Source organism: Triticum aestivum, chromosome 1D, assembly GCF_018294505.1.
Source record: "Triticum aestivum cultivar Chinese Spring chromosome 1D, IWGSC CS RefSeq v2.1, whole genome shotgun sequence".
NCBI classification, from domain to species: domain Eukaryota; kingdom Viridiplantae; phylum Streptophyta; class Magnoliopsida; order Poales; family Poaceae; genus Triticum; species Triticum aestivum.
Genome location: NC_057796.1, coordinates 100084223 through 100100781, shown reverse-complemented (window position 1 = coordinate 100100781; position 16559 = coordinate 100084223). Strand labels below are relative to the sequence as shown.

The window sequence follows — 16559 nt, the reverse complement described above, 5'->3', positions numbered from 1 at the left end:
CGTCTTCGATACAAGTTAACTCGTTGCCCCAGGAGCGCATCGTCCCCGCCATAGCTCATTGCAGGAACAAAAGCCGCCGTTCATGGCGCGCTCGCTCTCGAAGGCAGGGGCGCACATCATCTTCGGCACGGTGCTCGCCGAAAAACCTCCCCACGCTCGTCAATTTCGGTTGCAGATCCGTTGACGATCGGTTGCAACTTCCTCATCAATCGGTTGCAACTCCTGCCCGTCGACGCTCCATGGTTACATCACTCCGGTGCATCCACCGAGCTCGCCGTCGACGCATGAGTTTCCGCGAATGACAGCCACCAGTCACACCATGAATGGATTGTAGCAAAAAAATCCCACCAGTCGTAGCAAAAAGCAAAGATGGCTGTAGCAAATCATCGTCACCGCTGTCGCGGGCCGCAACTCCGTCGTGAATGGATGTACCAAAAAAATCCCACCGATCGTAGCAAAAAAGATATGACGCTTGCAGCAAATCATCGCCGCCCACTGTTACAGGTCGCAACTCTGTTGTGAATGGACATACCAAGAAAATCACAAGACGTAGCAGAAACCGTGGACGGTTGCAGCAAAAAATCTTAGCCGCTGTTGCGGGTCGCGGCTTAGCCATGGATGAATGTAGCAAAAATCCTCACTGGCTGTAGCAAAAGCCGACGGCGGTTGCAGGAAAAGACGTTGTGGCTGTCACAAGTCGCACCTCCACTGTGAAAAAATGGATGTAGAAAAACTTCTCGCGGGTTCCAACACGCCACGATGCTAGTTTCAGCACGCGGTCCCCCCCCTCCCACACACACACACACACAACACTGGGGAGGAGCAGTTTGAGGTACCGTGAGAGAGGATGCTCGCAACACAGGTGGTTCCCCCCCCCCTCCCCCCTTGACAACAGTGCGAGGGAGTGGTGCGGCAACGACGTCTTGCTTCTCAAGAAAATGAAGATACAAAGGAGGAAGACGGGATATGAAGGCATGCGAATAGATAAGTGTGGGCGTGTGCTGATGGGCCTAGTGTAACACCCCGGATGTAACTTTCCATATTTGTAACTCCAACTCCTGCCATTTTCGGCTATGTGTTATGATATTCCCTTCGTGGTCGGGTTTTGTTTTTTCGTTTTTGCATTTTGTTCATGTCATGTATTTCATATCATGTCATCATGTGCATTGCAGTTGCATACGTGTTCGTCTTATGCATCCGAGCATTTTCCCCGTTGTCCGTTTTGCAATCCGGCACTCCCACACTCCCACATGCACCGGCGCGTCCCTCTTGTTTCTTTTCGTGAGCGGTTGTTAAACGTTCTCGGAATGGACCGAGTCTTGCCAAGTGGCCTTGGTATACCACCGGTAGACCACCTGTCAAGTTTCGTTCCATTTGAAGGTCGTTTGATGCTCCAACGGTTAACCGGGTAACCGCAAAAGCCTTTTGTGTGTTGCAGCAAAACCCCCCTCCAAACAGCCCAAAACCCATCTAAGCCTCCTCCATGTTCTCGGTCGTTCGATCACGATCGTGTGGGCAAAAACCGCACTCCATTTGGAGTCTCCTAGCTCCCTCTACCTATAAAAACACCTCCCCCTCTGAAATTCGGGCGAAACCCTAGTCTTCTTCCACCCCGCGCTGCCGGACACGTCCGGTCCGGACGGACGAAAGCCGCCACCGCCCCGGGCCAACCAGAGGGCGCCACGTGGCCCAGCCACCGCGCGCCGCCGCCGGCCCGCCAGGCCCGCGCGGGGCCCCCCGGCCCGCTCCGCCGCCGCCCGCGCCTCCTCCCGCGGATCCCCTTGCCGCCGCCGGATCCCGTCCCCGCCGCCTCGTCGCCCCGTCTCGCCGCCCTCCGCCGCCATCGTCGCCGGCCGGCGCCTCGCCGCCCGACCGCCGCCCGTCGCGGCTCCGCTCGCACCTCCCCCGAGCGCGCCTCCTCTCCCCGACCCCGCGTCGCCGGATCCGGTCCCTCCCCGACGCCGCCCGAGTTCCTCCGGCCGGCCACCGCCTCTGCTCCGGCGAGGAGCTCCGGCCGCCGTGCGCCCCGACCCCGGCGTCCTCGAGCCCGATCCAGATCCACGGTTGACTTCTCCCTCCCCTGAAATTCTCCAAGTCCCGTATATTTCACTTTAAGTGCTCATGTTCATCGCATCATAACTCCGTGCATACTGCTCCGTTTCGTACGTGTAATATATTGAAATGTTTGTCTTGAGATGTTCTTCATTTTGTTCCATTATGCCATATTCGTTTGAGTCCATCTTGATGCCCAAATCTCTGGTGCAAGAGTGCTATATGCTGTTAACTGCTGTTACTTAACAGAACTTGGTGTTTTGTTATTTTTGTTGCATTTAATGTGTGCATCTTATGAGTAGGAACTCTACAGGTGTTTTGATCTATGCCATGCCATATTTACAGAGGTGTATGCCATGTATTTTTGTGATCTATGTGGTGACTAGAACAAACATGCAAACTAGGCTTTGTGATGTTTCTGTTTTCAGAGACTTAGAATTTTGCCAAGTCTGTGACTGTTGTTATTTTGTTGTCATGTATCCATGTGGATACAGAGAGATCCATGCTTCTTTTAGGCATGTTCAGTAAGGATGTTTTGTAGATATAATTGTGCTCTATCCATCCATGCCTCTGTTTGCAATTATGGAATGCCATAGCATGTCTTAATCTTGCTCTACTTTTGCTATAAAATGTTCCTGGCAGATTGTTTACGTGTTATTCAATTTTGCCAAGCTTGTTGTAGTTGATCCTTTCATGTAATGTATTTGCTCTTGCCATGTTTAGCTTAATAAACATTCCATCTTGCTGTAGGTATGCTTGTTTTTTCATGCATTGCTTTGTGGTGAGTGAATCAAGCTCACCAAGATGCCTTCATAATACTGTTTCTGCCATGCTCTGTTTTCTGCTAAGTCTGAAACCTGTTAACGAAACTTGCTATGTTTACATGGTTGCCATCATATCTTCTGATCCTTTTTGGCTCATGGACAGTAAGGGACTTTTGTTCTATGCTTTTATTAAATTCATGCCATGCCTTGTTTTGCTATGTTAAGTTCCTGTAGCATGTTGATTGCTTGCTCTGAACATTGCTACCTGATGCTGATTCAGCCATGTCCAGTAATTTCACCAAGTCTGTGAACTTGATATTTTTTGCACTTTTAACATGCTTGTTTGATCCTGTTATGTTGTGATCTAGCCGTAGCTCAGTGTTCATCTTTTGTCAAGCATCTCCTGTAGATTACTTCCATATGCTTTGTTGCTATGTTGGGGTGCTGTAGCATAGTTTCCTGATGTATTCTAAGTGCTATCATGTTGTTAATCGCAGAATCATGTCATTCTTGTTTTGCTTGCCATTTGCAAACCGTGCATCCGTTTCCGGTGATCTTTATATCGATTTCGACCGAAATCATCTCATCTTTCCAGTGGCATACTTGGTTTTCCAAGTTACTGCCTTGTTCATCCTTTTTCTTCCGGAGCACGCATACGCATCGCATATCATATCTCGCATATCATGCATGTTTTGCATCATGTTGCTTGTGCATTTCCCGTGATTGATTGTGGTTCCATTGCTTGTGTTCTTGCTGTGGGTAGAGCCGGGAGACGAGTTCGTGAACGAGGAACCTGTTGAGTACGCTTACGAGGATCAAGTTTTCGACAACTCTGAGAACCGTGTAGGCAAGATGACCATACCCTCGAAATCATTTCTATCTTTGCTTTGCTATTGTTCGTTCTATTGCTATGCTGCGCTACCTACCACTTGCTATATCATGCCTCCCATATTGCCATGTCAAGCCTCTACCCATCTTTTCCTAGCAAACCGTTGTTTGGCTAAGTTACCGCTTTTGCTCAGCCCTTCTTATAGTGTTGCTAGTTGCAGGTGAAGTTGAAGTTGGTTCCATGTTGGAACATGGATATTTTGGAATATCACTATATCTCTTATTTAATTAATGCATCTATATATTTGGTAAAGGGTGGAAGGCTCGGCCTTATGCCTGGTGTTTTGTTCCACTCTTGCCGCCCTAGTTTCCGTCATACCGGGTATTATGTTCCTTGAGTTTGCGTTCCTTACGCGGTTGGGTGATTTATGGGACCCCCTTGACAGTTCGCCTTGAATAAAACTCCTCCAGCAAGGCCCAACCTTGGTTTTACCATTTGCCACCTAAGACTTTTCCCTTGGGTTTTCGCGAGCCCGATGGTCATCTTTATTTTAACCCCCGGGCCAGTGCTCCTCCGAGTGTTGGTCCAAACTAGAGCACCGTGCGGGACCGTCCCTTGGCAACTTGGGTTACGTTGGTACCTGTACGCTTAGCTTATCCGGTGTGCCCTGAGAACGAGATATGTGCAGCTCCTATCGGGATTTGTCGGCACAGCGGGTGGTCTTGCTGGTCTTGTTTTACCATTGTCGAAATGTCTTATAAACCGGGATTCCGAGACTGATCGGGTCTTCCCGGGAGAAGGTTTATCCTTCTTGACCGTGAGAGCTTATGATGGGCTAAGTTGGGACACCCCTGCAGGGTATTATCTTTCGAAAGCCGTGCACGCGGTTATGAGGCAGATGGGAATTTGTTAATGTCCGGTTGTAGAGAACTTGACACTTGACTTAATTAAAATACATCAACCGTGTGTGTAGCCGTGATGGTCTCTTCTCGGCGGAGTCCGGGAAGTGAACACGGTTTGAGTTATGAATGAACGTAAGTAGTTTCAGAATCACTTCTTGATCATTTCTAGCTTCGCGACCGTTGCGTTGTTTCTCTTCTCGCTCCCACTTGCGTATGTTAGCCACCATATATGCTTAGTGTCTGCTGCAGCTCCACCTCATTACACCTTCCTTTCCTACAAGCTTAAATAGTCTTGATCTCGCGGGTGTGAGATTGCTGAGTCCTCGTGACTCACAGTTTCTACCAAAACAGTTGCAGGTGCCGACGATACCAATGCAGGTGACGCAACCGAGCTCAAGTGGGAGTTCGACGAGGAACGTGGTCGTTACTATGTTTCTTTTCCTGATGATCAGTAGTGGAGCCCAGTTGGGACGATCGGGGATCTAGCATTTGGGGTTATCTTATTTTCATTTGGTTTTGACCGTAGTCGGTCTATGTGTGGATTTTGGATGATGTATGAATTAATTTATGTATTGTGTGAAGTGGCGATTGTAAGCCAACTCTCGTTATCCCATTCTTGTTCATTACATGGGATTGTGTGAAGATGACCCTTCTTGCGACAAAACCACAATGCGGTTATGCCTCTAAGTCGTGTCTCGACACGTGGGAGCTATAGCCGCATCGTGGGCGTTACACCTAGCCATTGCGTGGATGGTCGCACGCATGAGGAGCAAGTCGACCAACCAAAGACCGATTAGAATCGTTTCTCTTAAATTTTGGTTTGCAGATTAAGTTGGAGTTGCTCTTGAGTCTTTTTTCTTTTGAGCCGGTTGCTCTTGAGTCTTGACTCCTCACTGTCATGTTTTTTTAAGGAAACTAGATCAGTTCCAGTAAAACTTGTATTGTACTATACTGGGAGAAAAATATGGGCCTAATTTGGTAGCCAGGGATCCCCCGGGATCCCCGTCGTTTCCCTGGATGGGAGGAGCCCGAGTTAATTTCGCCCAGGTCTTTACGCAGGCCCATTTGATGTCGAGAGGGTGAGGCCCTTCCATCCCCAACCCACCCCGATTCCCCGGCTAGAAACCCTCGCCTCATCACATCGGAAAAATTATCCTTGTCGCGCCGCTCGCGAAGTTTTGCGCTGCTCTCAGTCTCGCGGCCTGCTCTGCTCCGGCTAGGAAAGAAGACGCTAGCATCCCCTTCTCTCCCAAATTGTCAGGTGAGTCTCCAAAGGGTTTTAATTTTGCCAGAAATATTCCACCCAGGTCGTATTTTACCTGGAAATAGCTAGCCCCGCATCCAAACAAGGCCCAAAAGTTCTTCTCTGCTCCTGCTGTTTTAGCACAAACTTGCATTCTTGCAATATCTTCTCTACTAAAGGCGAGTTGGTATGTTCTCCTCAACCCCTTCCCCCCTCTCCTTGGTTTGGAATAATCTAAATCAAATCGGTATTTTCTTTCCTTGTCATACTGTTAACTCAAATCAAATCTAAACAAAACCATGCCCTACGTTAAACTCAAATCAATTCAAATATTATCCAAACATAACTAAATCAAAATTTTCCTTGCCCTTCCTACACATACTCAAATCAAATCTTTACCAAAAATCTAGAACACGATGGGTGTAAATTATATGTTGGACATGACTGGCGTTGAACCATTAGAATATGGTGGGTGTAAGTTATATGCCTCGCTGCAACGCAGACAATTAGCTAGTGTATAGATTGTTTTCAACTTTCGAGTACATGTTTTGCATGATAAATTTGCCCCAACCTCCGAATCAAGACATTTGGTAACCAAACAGATAGAAAAAATTACATGTTCCACAACGGAACAAGATATCGATGAACAATTGACTGGTTAGATCCTAAACATTAGTTATGCTGGCTTGTCTCTAGGCTGACACAATTTTTCCAGGGACAACTGTAACATTCAGCCACACAGAATTTCATGGTCATTCTGGTCGAAATAGGAAATGTACATGGCAGAATCAAACTCTTTCGAGCTCGGTGTTGTGCTTGCCCAGCTGGACCTTTAGTTCTTTCTGCCACCCTTCAATGAGACTCTTGTGCTTGGCAATGAGCTCAGACTTGGTCTTCAGTTCTTCCTCCATTGTAGTAATCTCCTGCAGCTCAAACATGAAAATACATTCAGAGCTGGCAATTTACTTATTAAGCTTCAAGGCCATACTGCATATCACTTTTCTCAACTTCCAGGTACTTAGTACAAGATAATACACAGAATAAACAAAGCCTGCCTTTTAGGGGGACAAATAAATAAGGCCTGTGAAACTTTTAATTGTACCCATGTCAACATAATTGCATATTCATGTGGGAAACCTTTTTTGTTTTATCTTCAAGCAAAAAAGATTTTTAAGAAGGCTACTGGTTTCTTAAGATTCTTCACTTCTGAATCTGTCTGACTGTGTTTCTTTTTATATCATTTAATAGTATGGAACTGAGGCTGAATAGCACAAAAGCATTGCATCAAGTCACTCAATCACAAAAATTACGCTCCCTGCGAACATACATGTGATTTTTTTTTCATAAAAACTATATACTTCTGCAGTACACAATCGAGGCTAATAGTAGCACAAAAGCGTTGCATCAAGCTCCTCAAGCATACCTATGCTTTTTCATAGAAGTGAAAGTGAGGTCAGATTACAATTAGGGCTGCTTTTACAATGGTACCCGTAGTACCAAATGTAATTTTCTTCAAACAAACATGTTACCAGAAGATAATATTAAATGCTTTTGCAGTTTCTCGGGCAACTGAGAAATAACTCAGTAAGTCGATGCTTAGAACCATCCGATCTGAACATCAGAATTCGTCCCAAGGGATGAGAAGATATTGACCGGACGGCTATCAATGTCGACTGTATAATCACTCCCCCATCAATTCGTAGCTGATAAACTCATGCAAGAAACTACTACTCTCTCTGTAACTTAATGTAAGACGTTTTTGCAGTTCAAGAGAGGTAGTACCAAATAACAAAAACTCAAAATCCCCTCTCTAAAAATTCAATTCGCCGCCTTGCTTTTAAAGCCCGCTTGCGGCGTATCTTCAGCACCTGCCATGCTGTGCTTGAGACTACTGCCTTACCCAAATAGGGCATTAATATTAGTTGATAATAGTAAAAGTTTATCGTTCAAATTAGTTATTTTTAAGGACCACCAACAATCATAAGGGTTGGATTATGGGTTGATCAACTCGTGTCAAGAACACTACCAATGAAATTATACCAAAATTGACTGGATTCCTTTTACCACCCTCTCCCTAGCCATTCCAACTCACGAGTCACCACCCCACCCATCACGCCACTATGGTGTACCAAACCTCGCCCACCCTCAGCCTAGTAGCAGCAATGCAAGAGAACGCTATAGGTTTATTCCTAGAGATCCCAGGACAACTCCAGTCACCACTGTCTCTCCCCTAACACACAGAATCATGTACATATCTACAGAAAGCAATGAAGTGATCCCAAGTGAAGAATCTAGCTGAAGAATCACACCTTACGAAGCAGTTCTTCGTCTGTTGGTTGGTCCTCGCGCTGCATGGTGATGAAGTAAGACTGAAGCTTCTTGGCGGCCTCCATGAAATCCCTCGCGTGCCTCTCCACATCAACTGTCAGACAACAAAGCCAGTCATCATCTCCAATTTGGCACTAGTAAGTAACACAGCAATCGGAACGAGAGATACACAAATTGCTCAGACCCCGCTTGCTTATTGCAATTCAGAACTGAATTGATTCTATCCTTGATGTATTTGCAATTCAATCCGAATCATATATCCAAAAGTTTTTATCTCCCCCACCTCCCGTCTTACTTTTTTATAGTATTCAAAATTATACTATAACGCTTGTAGTCTAAGCACCTGATATCTAATCTACCGGGAATCAAACAGGCCAATCACAAGATAATCCCTAAAACGAACACCTGGCGTGCGCGAGGGGAGAGCGGGGCCAGTGACCAACCAAGATCACGAATCTTGGCCCGAAACATGGCCGCTCGGATCGACAAGAGGAGGAGAAGGGAGGACGGCGGGAGAGGGTTCGTACTCTGGTGGGAGGACTGGAGGGAGCGGTCGACGGCCTGCAGCTCGCGCGCGGGGAGGCACGGCAGCAGCGCTGCCTCCAGCGCAGCCACGCACGCCATCATTTCATCCCGCGCGGTTGCCGCGGGCGTCTGCTGCTGCGTGGGCGGCGGCGTCTGCGCCGGCGACTGCGACGGGGGCGGCGGCGGCTCTGCCATGGGAGAGGGGGAGATGGGTGGGGATCGCGAAATCCTTTGGAACTCCGGTTCGCTTAGGCGAAGATATCGCCCGTTCGTTGGAGGATGGACGGCTGTGACGATGAAGAAATTTTTCACATGTTCTAGAGAATCAATTGTCATCACAAACATCAACGTAATACTCGGAGCTCAAGTTTATGGTTTGTGAGGAACTTGTGGAAAAATAGCGACAAAAGTAGGAAATGGTTATTAGACGAAATTGGCAACATATGATTTGACTTAAGATTATCACAACGATGCCAAACCCAAATACATGACTGAAAATAGCTTCCAAGCATGGACGCATAAATGCAGCTGAACCATACATTAATTTACTGGATTATCCATGGTGTAGTCTACCTTACATGTGAAGAAAATCTACCAAATGGTGCAAAACCAGGGCTACAACATTAATTCAAGTCAATACAGCTCATCAAGTTACTTCTTCGCATATGTGATGCGCATTGGGTTCTCTTTGATTTTGAAACCTTGAAGAAGGTTCATGGCTGCGGTCGCCTGCCCCTCGTCTCCATACTCCACGAAAGCGATTCCGGGCTTTGCTTCGATCATCCGCACTTCCTTGAACCCAGGGTACTGGCAGAAGAACATCTGCAGCATCAAAGCCGTGGCGTCGTGTGGGAGTTCTTGGACGAAGAGAATGTTGTTTGGTACAATAATCTCTGGCATCATGACCTTTGGTCCCGCACCAAAAGGTAGCTGAGAGAGCTGCACAAGAAAAAGTTAAGCCAGTAATGATGTGAAGAAAACTAGTTGCAGAATAAACGCGAAAAGCTGCCCAGTCCTAGTACTGGGCGTATATATGATAGTAAGCGAACTTTGAACTAAGTCTGAGTCATGACTATTCCCTGCTAAATCTCAAGCTACTTCTCGAAGCAAAGTGAATCGCCTTAATATGTTGAATGGCAATTTTACTTGACCTAATCATATATACCTAAGAGATTGATCCCCACTACAGGTAATTATCTCAACAAGCAGCCTATCCAACTCAGCAACCTGCCACATCAGGAACTACATCGAACGTTTTAACGGCGTACAACACATTCGAAGCTCTATCTTCCGTTTCCCTAAAAAAAGCAATATCTTCCGTTACCAGCCCTCATCTGTTTTCAGCCGTAAATCACGGACTCCGCTACAACGAAGTGAATGCACGATGCTCTGTTATGGACCCTCACCAGTTTCCAGTAGTAAACCACGGACTTTATTTATCCCTAAAAAAACGACGATCCCTCGCTCCCTCAAACCCCAATATATTCCCCTGTCTACAGCAGCAGGGCGCCGCGCGGATGGGCGCCGATCTGTGCGTCAGGGCGCTCCTCCGGCATGATCCAGCAGGCCTCCGCGACCCTCCGGTATTCTATCGGGCTATGTTCACGTTGCTGGCATGTGCCCTGCATCATCGAGACGGCGGGCGTGGTGCCCTGGTCGTCCTCTCCATCTCTGCATCTTTCCCAGCCAAGGTAGTGGCATCACCGCTGGGGTAGTTGGTTCTATCCACCAGAACCGGACCAGTCGCTAGGGAGATTGGAGTCCGGAGCTGGCTTTATTTTCGGCCGGAAGGGCTGGGCAGGGCCTCCGTTGACAGCGACGGTTTGGAGGAGCGCTTCATCCTCCAGCGTTCAATGATGTCTCGCCTCGGCTGATTACTGCAGCAACGGTAGCCCTTTTTTTCCAAGCTCAGTTCCTTCCAGCTAGGGAGGGAAGCCGACCAGGTTACTGCTTTCTTTGGATGATGAAGTTTGCAAGTTGGGATGGTGAACTTTGGAGTACGGTGACTAAAGGATTAGTGGACTGCCTTCTCCATTCTCCAGGAAACAACGGAGGCGAGCGGCTCTTGCCATTAATCAGCAGAGGTACTCCATGTTCATTGTCTCCACTATAGCTGGTTAGCCTGCCTGTTCTTCCGATCTTAATCTCAACGCCATGGGTGAGCCATCCCTTTCGTCTTCACCACCTTCTCTGTGACACCTATCTCCAACGTGAGCTTAGTTTTTGATTTGTAAGTGCCACCATATGAAGTCAACATGCTGGCAGGTCATCCCGTCTCATAGAGCCCTCAGTGTTCGCCGGTGCTTATTTACATTCTCTCTTGTATCAGGTTAGTCCAGATTCCCCCAACTATTGTCTTGCTGCTTTACCGCCATACTATTCTGCAAATTCTGATAACATTGTGCATATATCCATAGTTCCATGTCTCAGGTTAACAAGGAATGCGGTAATCCGATGGATTGTTAACTTGATGTGCCCTGCTACGGCACCATCTGTAAGTAACCTCTATCTCTTTCGATATATTTTTGTTAAGAGATCTTGATGCATACACACAAAAAAGTGGCACTGGATTCACTGAAACCCCAAGTTAAAAAGAAGTTACTGAATTCTTGCAATGATTTGTATTATTTTTTTTGCATATGCTTCTGGTGGACAGATTATAAACATAGCATGATTATTCTTTTTTTCAAATAAGAACAATTCTATCCCTAACCTTTTCCACTAATTGTGACCTTATATGATTAGCGAATGTACATATACATACACATCTATTATTGATATTATATTTGAATTATGTTCATTAATATTCAATCCAAATTGCTCACACTATGAATGCCGCAGCAACGCGCGGGGTATGATCTAGTTATGCAAGCAGGAGTCACTGGCTTGCACAGAAATACAAACTCCATCCCCAAAATAGAATGACAAAACAGCAGGCAGGATGTCTGGCAAAGAAGTTAAAAGAAGGAAATTGTGTATGTGAACACAAAGCAAGGAAGAATGGAGCTTGAAAAACATGGTCACGATAACATATTCCACCGTCCATATGCAACAACAAAAACCTCCACGCAACAGAAAATGAATAAATAAGAACATTTCTAATCAATTCTACAGCACTTACCGGCGGAGCCCCATAAGCACCAGGATAGGCATGCATGCCCACGCCAGCCTGGTTAACATCGTGGTGCTGCTCACGCTTCTGCTTCTTTTCAGCTGCATTATCAAAGAATAAGGCAACTAAGTTTTGCTCGTGAATTTAAAAGGATGCCAAGTTGCCATAAGCTCGTATAGAAAAACAGCAAAACAAGTACTCCCTCCGTCCGAAAATACTTGTCATCAAAATGAATAAAAGAAGATGTATCGTCTGGAAATACTTCTTTTATTCATTTTGATGACAAGTATTTTCGGACGGAGGGAGTACCTCCCGGTACAAAGCAACTCTATCAACAAAGAGTCAAAGTGTGTAAAGCTAAATACAGTGAATTGAACAGATATCTGATATTTAGACCTGGCAACGACTGCTTTATTGATCTTTTGCTTCTATTCAAATTAATACTGGTACTCTCGTAGAAGTGCAAGAACAGAGTAAAAGAAATTTTGCTTTTAGATAATCTGGAATTCTTTAGGCGAATGAGTGCATCTATTGAGCTTAGTTGCAAAATCTGCATATACCACCTAAGAAAAATGTTTAAATGGGGGACTGAAGACTGGAATCAAGGACCACAAAAGGTATGATTCTTGCTGTTTTAAACATTTTAGCAGTAATGTATGCCCCACTACATGTGCAGAGGAAAAGTGAAAACTATGATAATGTATTAGTAGTGACACCAATACCTCCTCAAGTCAATTTATTAACCTGTTAAACAACAATCCATGGCCACGTGCAAGAGAGTCCATCTCCAGCACATATTTCAGTTAAGTTTTACAAAATATATGCTAACAAATGACAAGCCACGTATCCAAACAAAATAAAGAAGTGCAAATCAAGATAGAGTTCCGAGGGGCCAAAGTAAAACCGCGAATGTAAAGGGGTATGCACATTAACCGGAATCTTACGTTTCTCATCATTCCTCTTCCTTTTTTCTCGAGGTACGAAGGTGCCATCAGCTTTTGCTATAACATCTGACTTGGTCTTGGCATATTGAATTTTCTGAAATCAAATAGACAAGATTTTATGAGTGACAAAAATAGTACAGCTTCAGGAGTCAAAATGCAATACAAAGGAGCAGATGAAAGAACATATGTGCATGTGAATAATAGTTAGTTAAGCAATTTGAACAACTCAAGCGTAGTTTGGTATTGACTAGACATGCCCAGTAAGAGACCTAGTATATACAACTGTATCAAAATATAAGACGTTTTTTGACACTAAGCACAACAAGCTTGTATTTTGGTACGGAGTATCATCTAAGCACAAACAAGCTAGATATAGACCACCTAGGCAGTAATGTTGTTTAGAACAAACCTTGCTTCAATAGAAAGAATTGAATAAGCTTAAATGCTACTCCCTCCGTCTGGAAATACTTGTCATCAAAATGAATAAAAGGAGATGTATCTAGATGTATTTTAGTTTTAGATACATCATTTTTTGTCCATTTTGATGACAAGTATTTTCGGACGGAGGGAGTAGATTATATTAGAGAAACCATAATATTAGGACATAGTTGCAAGCAGTACAGATGCTCTTTTTTCTGTTGAGATGGTATTCATAAACCCAATACGCTTGGCTAACAACACTACAAACAACAGGATATAGTAACATATCTATCTAAAAAGAAAAAGGATATAGTAACAATCAGATCAGATCAATTTACGGGACAACCAAAGCTGTAACACCAATTCAGCTCTAAACTCACCATGGGTTTGTCATAGAAGGGAAAATCTTGCATCCTCTTCAAAGCCTCAGTTGCTGATGCAACATCTTCGAACACAACCCATGCCTGCCCTTTATGCTTCAAAGTCTTAAAAGCAAGCACCTCAATGATTTTCCCAAACTGGGAGAAAACGGCATTCAGGGACTTCTTAAGCGCTGTAAAGAATTGAGCAAATTATATTAGCTGGCTGCATCAGTTCCAAAAGGTAAAACTAAATAAGGCTTAACAGAAATCTGTAACGACTTCAAAATTTAGAGATGCAGTACAGGGTATGCAATTGATGTTTTTGTTCGGTAAACCAGAACGTAATCTTACTTTCATGACCCAGATTCAACTCTATTAGCTCGGTACATCAAACAAAGAGGACTATCCTCGGATTAAGCAGACCGCCAGATCTCTAACACGAGCACACGCTAAACCACTAATCCGCGAGATATCTGCGGCGCTACTCCACGAGACAACGACTACCCCCGCCAGTAACCAGCCGGGCATGACACACGGAATTTCATTAGCGGGCACCAACGTGTCTGACAAAACGGCCTATAGGTGTTTTAGGTCCTGGAGAAGCGCCGAGATTTCCACCGGGCCACCGCAGAGGAGCAACGGAGAACCAGAGGTAGCAAATACATTACACGGGAAAGAAGAAGTCAGCGAGAATCTCCCTAGGGTTTAGACAAGGGGGGCGCGGAGGAAGGCGAGAGGGCTCAAGCAGGGGAGCGATACCTTCGAGTTTGATCTTCTCGTTGAGGTTATTGATGTAGATGGTCACGTTCGGCTGGACGCCGTTCGCCTCCCCGCCGCCGCCGGCCCCCGCCTCGCCGCTCATATCCTCGTCGCGCAGCCGCCGCTCGAGAGCCTTCTTCTCTTTCTAGCCTCCGGACCCCTCCGTGTCCTCTCTCGCTCTCTTTTTTTTTCCTGAGGGACGCCTTCTCTTCTATTTTCTCGGGTTGGGCCTTCATGTCTTAATATCGCTTCAAAAGATGCTTGCCGTCTGGGCTCGTTGGTTCGGCAAACATCAGATCTGGGGGCGCGACTTCTTTTTTAGGTTATTCTTTTTTAGGTTAGAGACTTTACTAGTTACTAGTAGTATAAAAGAGTCCGTGAGTTGCAATGGAAGAAAAAAAACACCCATTTTATCCTAACAAATTAAATTGACATTGCAATAATTTATATACTAGAAAAGGTGTAATCAAAAGAATAATTTATAAGGTAGGACATGAAATACATTTTTTGAGTCCGCTGTGTGTGCCCTAACTTGTGAGTTTGAATTCAACTCTTTCATATTGGGTGGAACTTCTTTTGTTGAGCTAAGTATAAATCTTACGCTCTACATTAAATTTTTCAACATTTTTCATGCACCCTAGCCATTTCTTTTCCATCCTTCTCTTTTTCTTCTTCTTCTTTCTAATTTCTACTAGGAAAAGTGCCCGTGCGTTGCAACGGGAGAATACAGTAATGTGTAGCGCAACGCTACGGAGAAAATGCTAGAGTCCAAGTAAAATGTATAATTATGTTCCATTTTCACTTGGTCACGTAATATCAAAAGAAAAGCCGTCCGCTTAGGAAAAAAAATCAGAAGTGCATGCTTTTGTGGGTATGCTTGAACAAAATATCACATTTGATTACACTAATAGAATATCTCAAGTCAATTCAAAGATGTAGTAAAAAGTATCATATTGAAACACGAAGTTTCTGAACCGACTTGCATACATACTACTGAACATTGAACAATAGTTGAACCTAAAGTTGCTGGGCAGCAATTTGTGGCTCCAATTTAACCATCCGAGCTACTATATGAGAGATCATGAGTTTGTCTAATAGAAAATATTTTCTGACGTAACATTATTCCCTGATTGCTTTGGTTGTTGGAGGTTGCCTCTACCATCAACGAATCCAAAGAGACGCGAGGCTGGATTTTTTGGCAACACAATTGGTCAAGCAACTGGGATGTAGGCGTGTAGCACCATCTCCGGTTTACAATTTCGCAAACGATAAAGATAAACTGAAAGGCAAGACTCTATCCGCGGCTTTGATGTTGGACACAAAGTTTGATGGTGCTGACTTAACATAAGTTGTCATGTTGAAGGCCTATGCTGTTGGTACAAGTTTCAAAGGTAACAAAAACATAACTACAGACCTTGATTTGTTCTATACAAAACCGCTTTGTTCGTTGTCTCATTGCTTTCAAATACTGAGCCTTTCATATGTCCTTTGCAGTCCATGCGTTGCAACAGAAGAAAAGAAAATAATATGCTTCACTGCAAAGCAAAACACCAATTATCATTAATCAAGTTGGTAGGTACAGAATAAATTTGATGATGACCAAAATTATGATTCGATTAACTACAAAATTCTTTGGGGCGCTAGTTTGAAATATGGGACATGAATCCTAGTCAGCTAACCGAGTGAAACAACTTTATCTTTAGACAACCGTACCGATAATAAAAATATCACACAATGCTTATTTTAAGCTACCATCAGACATTAAAAATGTGGTATACTTCGTCTGGATGTAGATCAACTAAAGACTCTATTGCCATGCGTGCCACGCTAGCTACGTAACAACACGTCGACTGGCTAGAAGAATCCAGCGCGCCTCGCTGGCGCTCCTCCGTTTTCTCTACCACGAGGCTCCGCTCAGTTATCCGCATCCCCCGACTTGGGATGCGACGCCGCTGCCGTCTACGCCCACCGCCGCCGGGATCCTGCCCCATCCCATCCCCACCCCCACAATGCTCCGCCACCTGCCGGGACCCCCCTTGGCTGGTGGCGACGGCGGTTGCGGGGCCTGTGGCGGAAGGAGGCGGTCTGGTGGTGCTGCTTGCCTGCTTGTTTGCCGGTGACTCAAGGATTCTGGGGCGGCTTGGATCGTGGCCCATCATGGCTGCATGAATTTTTTTTCTGTATCTTAAGATTGGCTCCCACCGCCGGTGAGCTACCTCCTCCCTCACCCCCTTCTACCACCGGTGTACTACCTCTCCTCACCCTCTCTCTTACCTCTCGAACAGGAAGCAGCAGCTCCACCGCACAACAATGGCGCTG

General features: G+C 45.3%; 2 protein-coding genes across 2 annotated transcripts; both read right to left on the bottom strand.

Annotated features, from left to right (window-relative positions):
* Positions 1–6256: 6256 nt before the first annotated feature.
* LOC123180563 (mediator of RNA polymerase II transcription subunit 28) lies at positions 6257–8950 on the bottom strand. The gene is made up of 3 exons (XM_044592630.1): positions 8646–8950; positions 8100–8212; positions 6257–6713 (listed from the first exon to the last, which is right to left on the bottom strand). Exons 1-3 carry the CDS (start codon positions 8836–8838, stop codon positions 6579–6581), a joined length of 441 nt encoding a protein of 146 aa, XP_044448565.1. The 5' UTR covers positions 8839–8950; the 3' UTR covers positions 6257–6578.
* Positions 8951–9131: 181 nt separating this feature from the next.
* Positions 9132–14471, bottom strand: LOC123180562 (U1 small nuclear ribonucleoprotein A). Its single transcript, XM_044592629.1, has 5 exons — positions 14241–14471; positions 13500–13672; positions 12700–12793; positions 11765–11856; positions 9132–9582 (listed from the first exon to the last, which is right to left on the bottom strand). Exons 1-5 carry the CDS (start codon positions 14341–14343, stop codon positions 9295–9297), a joined length of 750 nt encoding a protein of 249 aa, XP_044448564.1. The 5' UTR covers positions 14344–14471; the 3' UTR covers positions 9132–9294.
* Positions 14472–16559: the final 2088 nt, after the last annotated feature.